Below are 12,499 nucleotides of genomic sequence, written 5' to 3' on the forward strand. Positions count from 1 at the left end.
CTTCTACTCACCTGCAGAGCTGGGGAAAGTTACTTTTAAAAGTAATGCATTACAATATTAAAAAGTAACTAATTGTGTTGGTTACTTTTTATGAAAAGTAATGTGTTACATTACTTTTGCTGCAAAAGTAAAGGTAAAAAGGAGAAAAAGTGACGCAAAATTTTGGCGAGTTTTTTTTTTTAAATAACAACAAAAAGTTATATTTTTTGGCAAATGTTAAATACATAAAGTATTTTTGTGTAATTTAATATAGTTAAATAAATTATGCTTATATAAAAGTTTTCCGTAAAATTCTGAAATTGCATTTATTTTACTGTTTTTATTCATTTTGAGGTAGGCTATACTGAATGTTTTCAAGTGTAAATGTTTAGTCTAGAACTAAAATAACTATCATGTTAACAGCACACACAACAACACCTCACCTTATTATTTCTCTCAACATAAGGACAAGAGAGCTGTCAGTCAAAAAAAATTAAAAATCTATCTAGCGTTAGGTTATATTTTGTTGCAAGTTGAAAAAGTAACGCGTTACGTTACTAGTTACCAGAAAAAGTAACACTGCTCACCAGACAGTAAGCTGGAAACTTCGCTCACAGCCTCATCGACCGCGGTCATTAGTCTCTCTCTCTCCCAGTCTGAGAGTTTGGGGCTTTCTGAGGGGATCCAGACATTGATCCTGATTGGTTGTGGAACCGCAATGGATTCAACATTTTGCTCTGCTCTTTTAGGTCTCTGGGGCGCTACTCGCGCTAGATTCTCCTCGGATGCAGTGACAGGTATGTTGATTGCTGTTTCACGCAAGGGCCAATGAGCAGAGGCATATTGACCAGTGGGCGGGGACACAACTTTGATTGATCTCTGAACTTGGTCAAAGATGCACTTCCCCCAAGTACATGGAAACCATGGCAACAGTAATATGCCAATACAAACAAAAGATGCAAAATGCATTATCTAGTAAGTAGTTTATCATAAAAAACAAAGAAAAACACAATTATTTAAAAAAGGCAAAATACAAATGTTTTATGGGCAATACGACTATATTAGATATAAAAAAATCTATAAAAGAGTTGTCCATTGTATTTTTTACACAATACTGCAATAATTCTTACCACAAACAATGTTATCTTCAAAAAGTCATTTACTCTACCATCCAAAAAATTGGGGTCTGTAAAACTTTGAATTGTTTCTGAAGTCTCTTTTGATCACCAAGGCTGCATTTATATTTGATCAAAAATACAATGAAATCGAAATATTTCAATTAAAATAATTAATTTCTATTTTAATACATTTTAAAGTGTATTTTAATCCTGTGATGGCAAAGTTACATTTTCAGCAGTCATTACTCCAGTCTTTAGTGTCTCATGATCCTGTTGGAAACAGTTGTGCAGTTTAATATTTTTGTGGAAACATGACTTTTTTTCATGTTAAACGACCCCAATTTTTTAACATTAAAACAAATAAAAACGTTTTCTTTCACACAGAAAAATATTCAGTCAATAGATTTCTTACCAGCATATCAGTCCTTTAGCTTGTATTTGGAGATGGCGAACTAGGAAACTTGCATCTTTTTGTTTCCTTCTCTTCTGAGCAGAAAGATCCTCCTCCTCAGGATGTAAAGAAACTGAGGCAATGCAGGCTTTGAAGTGCAAATAAGACAATCACCTCTCATAGTTTCAGTAGAACTGACGATATAATGCTATATTCCCTTAAAAGGAAAAGTCACACTCACACGTGTAACACTTGCATTCTAGATTTTTTTATATCTATGTTGACTGCATACACTTTTTTTTTTTACCTTGCAGGATCCATTCATGCAAATTAAGTATTTTACATTCCCAGGAATTTTCACAAACACACAGGGAAACTAAACAGCAACATTCGAGTTGGAAAATTAAACCACACAAGGAAGAATAAAAGTGCAAATCATTTTATTCTTTGTGGATTTTCCAGCTGGTTTAGCAAATATATACAGTGAATTCATTCTAATATCATCAGTTCATCTATAATTCCCACCCACGTCTTTCTAGTCACCATTCAGCAGATGAGAGTTCAACATCTCGGCATTAAAAATACACAAGAGTAAAAACAACATTGACAGGGTAAAAGAAGGAGTGAACTGAAATCAAGTGACTATAGATATGGCACTACGACTGGTCACCCATTTATTGTCCACTGAGCCAGAAAAGTATGAAATTTAAACTTTTCATTTAAAAAACACATTCAAGTTATTGTGATATGGTGATGTCATTCAGGTTGGTGGTGCATGTGGAGGTTCAACTCCAAGAAGGATTGTCTCCACTGAGTGGCTAACCACTTTCAGCTAGTTCACTCTCTCATACACACACACACACACACACACACACGCACACACAATCACTCACTTACAACACACAAGTCTTTATTATTAAGTTATTGCCACAGTTGCCATGCACTACCATATACATAGCGAGGGTGAGTTCTACATCTATGTGTAAACTTTTGTGCAAGTGTGTTTGGCCCTACGTGCAAGCACATATGCAGTCACATACTGTCTAGTGATGTACAGGAAGCTCAATCAAAGGCACTTCTGAGGAACACACAATAAAATGTGGCCTGTAGCATTATGAGGTAAACTCACATGTATGTACATCACACAACCATGTCTGCAGATAAAAAAGAAAAGCAATTCTAACTAAAATCAATCTTTTTAACCAACATTGCGGCAAAGGATCACACAGAGGAACATTATAGTAAGCGGAGATTCTTTGTGCAAATGCTCTTCCATCATACTCAACCATTTAGATAAGTGCACACCCGACACACATCTGTACACACGCAATCGCTTGTCAAATATTTTTGACACACATTGATTCAATACTTTTTCTTTTAAGTCAGGAAAACAGATGCTCTAATACAAGTTAAGGCACCAAGCCAGCACAAGAAGCAAACATGGTGACGCTTACGTGCTGAAAGGAGGAAAGGCAGGGAGAGCGAGAACGTGGTGAACTGAGAAACAGATCTGGAAGGGAAAAGAAAGTACGAGTCGCTCATGTCAGCATGGGGATATCATCTTCAGAGGTTGTGTCATCAGAGAGAGGGATCAGAAGAACATCATCTTCTGAAGAAGAACAGGAAAAAGAGGGGGATGCAGAAAGAGGAAGAGAAGTAGGGGACGGGGAGGATCTGAAACGGGAAATGCTCCGCCCCAGCGAGTGAAAGAGAGATGCTAGGGAAGGGCTGCTCGGGGGGATAGTGATGATGGGTGGGGTCTGTTGCGTTTCAGGGTCTTCAATTGGATGGACAGAAAATGGAGGTGGGGGAGAAGGAGGTGGAGGAGCCTCCGCTTGCAGCTGTGTTTCTGTCTGTTGGGATAAACACAGTTTTTGAGGCAAGGACTGACTGGCAGCCTCTGTAGCCACTGAGGAGACTCCTGGACTTGATTGACTGGGCTCAGTGCTAGTATTAGCGGCATCTGTCTGTTGGGAGGAAGAAGCTGTGGTCTGTGTTGGCCTGGGTGCGGGCCGGGGAAGCAGGCCCCATCTTCGCAGGCGTCGCACAGCTCTGCGAACGAACCGGGGCCTGCGTCTTCGCCGTAGAGAGGAAGCATTGTCTTGCCTGAGGAGCTGTAGTATTCCTCTCAGAGACAGTGAGATAGTCTAAAAAAAGGCAAAGAGAATTGTGGAAACATTAACATGCAAAAGTGAAAAACCAAACAGAAAAATCCACAAATAAGAGAAAATAAATTACAAACAAATATTGATCTACATATATTTTTTCTACACTAGACTAAATACACTACCATTCAAAAGTTTGGGATCGGTAAGGTTTTAAAAAAATTTCAAAAGGTTTTTAGGTCTCTTATGCTCACCCAGGCTGCATTTATTTGATCAAAAATATAGTGAAACAGTAATATTGTGAAATATTGTTACAATTAAAAATATCTGTTCTCTATTTTAATGCACATTAAAATGTATTCTTGTGTTTCTTGTACACATGATCCTTCAGAAATTATTGTAATATGCTGATTTCATGGTCAAGTAACACTTTTCTGTTGCTTAATATTTTTGTGGAAACCGTGATACATTTTTATCAGGATTTTAATGAATAGAAAGTTCAAAATAACAGCATGTAATTGCCATCTTTTGTTACCTTAATAATTCCTTTATTTTCATTATCAATTATGTATAATAAATTATACATTTAAATGTGATGCACTGCATATTTCTCATAAAATTGATGGACTAAAACAGTAACAAGAGCTCTTACCTCATTGGGGTTCTCAGTAGGGAAGTCTTCCACTGGTGGAATGATTCCCTGAGCAATCAGCTGACCATAAGAGGGCGGGGCCTGCTGCTGGATCAGTTCAGCCTCCTGCCGAGTGATTGGTGCGAACATGCTGAGAAGGCAAGGGAAGAGTATACAGAAATATTGTCACTATTATAACATAATTCACATAATGATGTCCTGATCTTTCACAGAAAAAAAAACAAACAATGACATTGTGCAATTATTATATTTGGAAAATTATGTTCATTGTGGTAGTTGTTATCTGGTTTAGATGGTTTTACCTGTACTCTCGAGTGCGTAGTGAGTACAGCTTGCAGGTGCAGCCCATTGCAATGACTAGCAGAAGTCCGCAAACTAGGCTCCCAACGGTAGCTGCGGTTATGACCTTTCGGGGCAGGGTCACAGTGCAGTTAAGCTCATCTGTGCCATCCTTGCAGTCCACCTGTCCGTCACAACGCCAGCTCTCAAACACACACCTGTTCAATCAATTAAACATCGGCAGGTTTTAAACGCAAAAGCCAATCATATGGAGGGCAAAATATATACACTACCATTAAAACATTTGGGGTCAGTGAGAAATTCCATGGGAAAATAGTAATTAGTTATTAACTGTTTGGTTACCCACATTCTTCAAAATATCTTATGTATTTAACTAATGATCCTCGAAACTTCTCTTATTCTCGTCGCTTGATAAACTTATAGTTGAGCCACTGTAGTCACATGGAATATTTAAACATTTTCTTCAACAACTTTCTGGGACGTCAACTTTCAATCCCTTAGGAAGCCTATGGAGGAGTGATCCAGCTCTCAAATTTAATAAAAAATATTTTCATTTGTGTTCCGAAGATGAACAAAGGTCTTACGGGGGTTGGTACAGCATGATTAATGTAATTAATGACTTAATTTTCATTTTTGGGTGAACAATCCCTTTAACTTCCTACTCAAATAATCCTAAAAAAAAATGTACCACCGTTTTCACTAAAATATTAAACAGCATGATATTAATATGAAACATTTCTTGAGCATCAAATAAGCATATTAGAATTATTTCTGAAGGGTCATATGACACTAAAGAATGGCTTCTTAAAATTCAGCTTTTCCATCACAGGAAAAAAATACATTTTAAAATATATTCAAATAGATAATAGTTATTTATTTATTTATTTATTTGTAATGACGTTTCAAAGTACTTTTGTTTTTTTACTGTATTTTTATATACAAAAAAAAAAATGCAGCCTTAATCGTAAGAGTCTTCACTAAAAATATTTATAACGTCGTATCGACCTCAAACATTTAAACAGTGGCGTATACTCGTTCATGAACACATACAAACCTGTCACTGTCGCAGTGAAAGGTCCCAGGTTGGCAGATGGTACATTCTCTTTCATCAGTTCCATCTGCACAGTTGAGCTGGTAGTTGCAGCGCTCAAGAATCGAGTAACAGACTGGTTGGTTCGGCAGGTGGCTTGCTGTTTTAAGTCCTCCCATCCCACAGAGGAAGTGCCCAGCTTGGCAGCCCCAGCATCCTTCCTCATCCAGGCCCGTTTCAGGACAGTCCCAATGCCCATCACAACGCTGCTTTGGGCTGTAACAGCCACCCAGTGATCCGCCGCAAAGCTCCTCCCATGGAAGGCAGTAATCCGAGATGCGATAGGTCGCATTAAACCCACGCCCTTCAAATGAAGGCTCCATACGGTATATCAGAGAAAGCAAGCCGGTGTGGGATTCAACCTCTACTGCTTTGCCATTGGACACGGAGTTGATCTGTAATTGTCAATGAGAGGGGATGTAAGACTTTTTATCCATATCATCAAAGTTTGAAGTGTTTTGACAGTTTAAAGAAACAAGTATGAAAGAGATTAATCTACACTGATCAATAACAAGCTACATCATCTCACAGACAAAGAGTAAAACTCACTGCTTTAATGACGTTGCCTGTGCCGTGGCGCTGGTCTGTGATTTTGATCATGTCTCGGGGACCCAGTTCCAGTTGTTGAAGCTCTAATTTGAGTGGTCGTGAATCCTGAGGATCAACGGTCCACACACACACCAACGGTTGTCCCATTTGTAAAGGGGGAGTAAACGACCCATAAAATGCACTCAAATAACCCCCACATGGCCCTCCTTGGGGCAGCAAGGCAAAGTCAGGGATTTTGGGTGACGGAACATCTGTGCTGGATAATGGGATCACCGAGGTGCTGGTTTCAGCTGGAAGGAGGTTATTTACATCGTCTATGGGTGGTTCAGGGCTAACATTGTCACATTCGTCCTCATCAGAGCCAAGTTCATCACCCACACCAAGGCATTCAACTCGTCCGTTACAGCGCCACGATGCCGGGAGACAGCGTTCACTGTAACATTCAAACTCGCCTTCAGAACACGGACCTGAGTCTAGAGAGGTGGGAGAAACACAAACGAAAAACAGAGTTTTTACAATCTTCTGGATAAAGTCAGAGTCAGGGCCGGAAGTGTGAAAATTCCCCTTCAATGTGTTCTACTCTACCTTTAATATATGATAGACTGAAGCCTGTTACTGGGTAGAAATGAGCGAAGAAGTGGTGCGTCACTGTAATGTTTCCCCCTGTCATCTCGAATGGTGCTGGAAGCTGGTAACCACAGAGTTTGAAAGGGCTGCCAATGAGTGGAACCACGGACACCCATTCCCGTCCACATCTCATATTAAACTGGGAAAAACTTCAAAAGAGACGGACACAAATGAAATGGCAGGTAATTAAAAAAAAATTGACCATTTACTGTGTAAGGATCAAAGCAATCTCTCACCTTGTTAACAACAAACGCCATTTGTTAACATGTATATAAACTTAGATATATGCTCATCATTAGGGTGACTTTCACTTTTCACATTTTTATTGTTCATATATGCATAAAGGCTTTAATATATATGTATATATTTTCAATGATCCCCCCCCCCCCCAAAAAAAAAAATGGTTCAATAAAATATTATTAGTACCTGATGATGACACGCTCCCCAACTTTTGAGGTTATCAGCCAACTGCAGTTGAGTGGACGGGAAGACCAGGAATGGTGGGCAGAGTTTTGAATCTCTCCTTGTCTTTGTTGTAGTATTTTGGGTGAATGATCACAACGAGCTGAAACAGACAGTTCAAGCAAAAATATCTTTACATTTCATTGTGCTCTAGCCCTAAATTTTTATATGAAATCACAAGAGACGATACGTGATTTCCTGGAGTTATTTGAGAACATCATTTTACACATGAAAGCAGGAGGAATGGGCTTTTAAACATATAACTAAATAAAAATGAGCATTTAGCCTAAGTATATGAAAAATGTCCACAGGCAATACTAAAGAGAAAACCTGAGCAGTCAAACAGGAAATAAATGCACAGTGACATTGGAAAAAAAGATCCATTGTCCACTGTGTGGTAATGCGCAAACACAGCAGCATTCTGTTGGTTAACACAACAAATTGAATTCGATGCAAATCTGCATGTGAAAATGTTTTGCAAAAATGACTGGAAATTTATGACTGAAAAACCTATGAAATTTAGACGACCACACCTATAGACCTTATGTAGGCCCGTCCCTTTTCGGAGCTGAGCTCATTGTGTTCTGTCTTCGGGTAAGTATTTCCACAGCATGAAGGTAAGATCTTACGGATTTTAGAATGAACCGCTCATTTTAACATCTTCCCGGTCTACTGACATTTGTTATGACATCCGTTTCATACGTTACAATGCTCATGATGACTTTTGTTAACTTTACAATAAGTAAATTCACTTTACTAGTGAATTACTCTTCGACAGCACCGCAATAGAAATATACAACGCTACTGCAAAAACGGAACAGCATAACAGAAAATAAGGCCTATAGTGTCCTAAAGTGAAGTGTGTGTGTCATTCAATAAAATAATGATAGGCACAAGATACATATTTTTGGACTTTGCATGTGGAGATAACAATACATTACATTATAAGAAAGTGACATTTAAAGAGATCGTCACCCTAAAAATAAAAATTCTGTCAACATTTAATCAACCATTAAGTTGTTCCAAAGCTGTGCCCCCCCCCCCCCCCCCCCCCATCAACTGTTTAGTTACCCACGTTCTTCAAAATATCTTATTTTGTGTTCAGCAGAAGAAAGAAATTCATACAGCTTTGGAACAATTTGATGGTGAGTAAATGATGACAGAATTTTCATTTTGGGTGAACTGTCCCTTTAATCTCTAATGCTTTAGTTTTTGACTTGACCTTCTCGATGACTATTTTAGTCAGAAAAGGTTGCATTTTCAACTGGGGCATTGATTGTAAATTAAAATAAGCATTCAGACAGAGAAACAAACAAAGAGATGTCAAGCTCTTCCTTACCGGCACTCAAGACCAGCTCCAGAGTGCAAGGAACTGTGGGAGGAAAAATACAAATCACATATAAGACAAGGACTTCTAAATGTGGTTTATTGCCATTTATCATGATGTAAATACAATCAATCTTATGTTTATGTTACCTTGCTTGACCCTAAAGTCACCATAGGTAGTTACCTTTGGTTAAGTCAAGGTCAGTATTTCAATCAGATTTATATAATAACTTAAGAGTTAGTATCATATCTGCACGATACACAGTCAGTGACAAAATCATGATATCTTACCTGATAAAAACAAAAGACCTAAGACGTAAAGGCTGTGGGAAATAGACATTCTAAAAAGCCAATGACTGTCGTTGTTTCATAAAACACAAATTTAAAAAAAACTATTTATGGCAAAAATATGGTCGGTAGATCCATCAGCTTGCCACAATTAAAAGTGGCACCATCACAAATGGGTCCTGTTGGAAGTATGGGAGCTGTAAAGACAAAAATAAACACCATAAACTACCATTTCAGACAAAGACAACACTGACAACTGAAACTCAGTGGCTGGCCAGCATTAGCTTTCAAAAGCAACTGTTTCAGTCAGAAAATCACCTCGACAAAGGTCAACATATGGATTCGAGTTAAATGGTCTGTAATCGACAAAAAATATCGCATAGAATGTCTTTCGCACAGACTTCCTGTCTCGCTCTCTTCCCAGCAGTGACGCAACTCGGTGTTAGGCAGAGTAGCCGTGTAATGTTTATAAACGAAACATGCAAACTATTCAGTGACACTTCATACATATAGTCAAAACATATAATTCAGGGCATCTCCTTACGTTTAGCCCGTAAGAAAGTAAGACGACCAGCGTCTAAACTGACTCCTTGTTCCGAAAGTTTAGTTTCCGACTTCTAACCAGCCTTTCTCGTCTGATTTTTGCTAACGCTAGCTGGCTTCCTGCTACTTACTTTACTTTATATTAGGACACTATTAAGACCTGATACCACACTATAAATTATTCGAAATGAGATTCTATACCTTCTTTAGTATATTATTGTTTTGAGACTTTATCTTTACCGTACCTTTTCTTCTTCTCTCTTGTTGACATTCGTTCCCAGTCACTTCCGCAAGTTCTGTTTCGTAGGTGGGAGACGAGATACACCACCCAACTACATTTCAGTGACGCTACATGCACGGTGCTTTCTGCTTGCATTGTTCGCCTTTCAACACTAGATGTCATAATTTAGCGCCCTTTTCAGCATTGCCATGGAATATACTACTATTCTCCACATTGGGACCACATTGGGACTGTTTTTAACCCTACTATTATATTTCTTTCCTGTTTACACTAATTGCATTTTGGGGTCTATATGACCCCAACGATGCACAGAGCTTTTGTACAAAAAAATATACATTTTAATAATACAAATTATATATCATTTTTTTCAGTTACTTCTCATCTATATTTTTATGCTGTGTTTTGGGGGATATGAAGTACTTTTGTACCTATTTACTGCAGAATTCCTCAACTACAGCATTAGCATAAATATGAAATATTACATTTTTATGAAAAAAAAAAACACATTAATGATGATCAAATTTAAATATGAGTTGTTTCTGGATATTGATCTAGGTGTCTGATGCATAATTCTGCCATCTGCTGGTAAGATGTTTTTTTGTAGATAATATAGTTTTAGCCAGAAAGTGTAATTACCATATACTTCCAGCAGAGGCCCCATTGAAATCCATTCATTTTTCTAAATGTGACTTACTGCTCTTATAACAGCTTTTGTTATGAATATATATATTTAAACATTTAAAATACATTAAATCAGTATTTTGTCAAAGTTTACAATTATTTTTGTTGTTGTTCGGGGTATTTTTAAGTATCTTGTTATTGCAATAATGTTTTATAAATTTGCAGTAATCCCAAATAAATTTGCAATAATGCCACATTAGTTGCCACTAAAAGAAAATACTTAATTGCAATTACATATTATTTCAATAATCAAAATGCATCAAATGATTAACTTTAGAATAAGAAATTAATTTTTAAAAGGTAAATAAAAACAAAAAAACAAACAGCTATAGGCGGATAGGAATAGTAAAGAGTAAAGAGTAAACACACCTGTGTGTCTGTGTGTGTTTGTGTGCGCACGCATGCATGTGTGTGTGTAATCATGATCATTCCACATTGTTTTTTTGCTCCAATGCCAGGCCTTCATTTTTATGTGAACATTTTTAGATTTATGCTGGAACTACTATTATTTTTTTTGGGGCCAATTTCAATAAAAATGGTCTCTTTTGCAGTCACACCTGTATGTTTGTGTGTGTCTCTGTGTGTGTGTATGTGTGTGTGATATGTGTGTAGTCATGTTCTTTTCATTTCATTTTCATTGCATTTGTGCTCTCATACCATACCTTCATTTGAGTGTGATTTTTTTAGATTTATGCAGAAATTATTGATTTTATTTCCCAATTTCTATAAAAATGCTCCCTATTGCAGTCAAACCTCTATCTCTGTGTGTATTTGTGTCTGTGTGTGTGCACATGAGTGTGTGATAATGTTCATTCCACATTGTATTAGTGATCTACTACCAGACCTTCATTTATGTGTGAGAATTTTCAGATTTATGCTGGAATTATTGATTTTATTTGCCAGTTTCTATAAAACTGCTTTCCATTGTAGTCACACCAGTGTGTGTGTTTATGTGTGTGTACACGTGTGTGTGCATGTTATCATGTTCGTTCCACATTGAATTTGTGCTCTAGTACCAGTACTTCATTGCGGTATAGAAATTTTCTGATCTATTCTGGATTAAGTGATTTTTTTTTACAAATGAAAAATAAAAAACACATTTTTTTCGATTTTCCCATTTATTTCAATTGGGGTCATATTGACCCCAAAATGCAATGAGTGTGACTTTTTTTTTTACATACCTTTAGAACAACCGAATCAAGCCCAGTTTTTGTGTGTGTGTATAGATAGATAATGTAGAAAAAGTCACAAAATTTTATGCATCTGAGATCAAGGGAACCATGTTTATTTACTTCGGAAAAGTCGATTGGGGTCATATTGACCCCAAGTATAAAATGAGGGTTAAAGTAGGCCACACTATTTATTGAAAGTTTGAACACACCTACTCATACTGTTTTTCAACATATTATGATATTAAAGTATTCACTATAATAATAATTAGGCTATAATAAACCATGTATTTCTGTATCTGGTGGAATCTAGACAATCTAATTTAATACTATTATTCTTATTATTATTATAAATAATACTAATAATAAAATATATTATTATACATTGTATTTTTGTCTATTTTATTATTTACAATACATTTTGTTTTTTTATTAAAAAAAACTAGGTGTCCCAAGTTTGCCAGTAACGTCTGTAAGACGTCCTCTGTGAGTAAAAAAGGAGAAAGCTTTTTGTGTTTTTTCCTTCATCGGTGGTTTTATCCGACCGTTTTTTACTTCAATATCTGTTCTAGAGGCGACAAAAGACGGTCGAATTTCGGAGAGAATTCAGAAAATCATTGAATAATTAGCACACTGGGAAAATGCACATCTGTAGCGTCGATTCTCTTTTTAACTCCTCCCATTCAGAAACTCTGTAAAGTCTGTAGTGCAGGCAGATTACCGCAGGAGCCGTAAGAAACAACCACGTCTCCAAACTGACCAGTAGCACCTCAATGGCAATGCAGAACATGAGATCCACGGGGAGGAGTCGGATCACGATCCAAGGGGTGGAGATGGGTAGGATTAGGGTTGGGTTTAGAGATTAGGGGTGGGTTTAGGGATCAGGGGGCGGAGTTGGTTAGGTTTAGGTGTATAAGGTGGGAGGAGTTGGATCTGGATCCGACTCCTCCCCCATGGATTTCATGTTCCGCAGTGAAG

General features: G+C 37.3%; 1 protein-coding gene across 2 annotated transcripts; it reads right to left on the minus strand.

The window, feature by feature from the left end:
• Positions 1-2,875: 2,875 nt before the first annotated feature.
• On the minus strand, positions 2,876-9,800 carry lrp10 (low density lipoprotein receptor-related protein 10). 2 transcript variants are annotated; one of them, XM_039651189.2, is made up of 10 exons: positions 9,676-9,800; positions 8,891-9,084; positions 8,613-8,645; positions 7,238-7,376; positions 6,770-6,960; positions 6,185-6,657; positions 5,600-6,030; positions 4,548-4,742; positions 4,246-4,375; positions 2,876-3,635 (listed from the first exon to the last, which is right to left on the minus strand). In XM_039651189.2, exons 2-10 carry the CDS (start codon positions 8,937-8,939, stop codon positions 3,027-3,029), a joined length of 2,250 nt encoding a protein of 749 aa, XP_039507123.2. In that variant the 5' UTR covers positions 8,940-9,084; positions 9,676-9,800; the 3' UTR covers positions 2,876-3,026. The 2 variants fall into 2 exon arrangements, with proteins under 2 accessions (XP_039507123.2, XP_088985811.1); XM_089129685.1 differs by lacking the exon at positions 9,676-9,800 and adding an exon at positions 9,206-9,241.
• Positions 9,801-12,499: the final 2,699 nt, after the last annotated feature.

This window comes from Pimephales promelas, chromosome 1, assembly GCF_988280905.1.
Source record: "Pimephales promelas chromosome 1, fPimPro1.hap1.1, whole genome shotgun sequence".
NCBI lineage: Eukaryota > Metazoa > Chordata > Actinopteri > Cypriniformes > Leuciscidae > Pimephales > Pimephales promelas.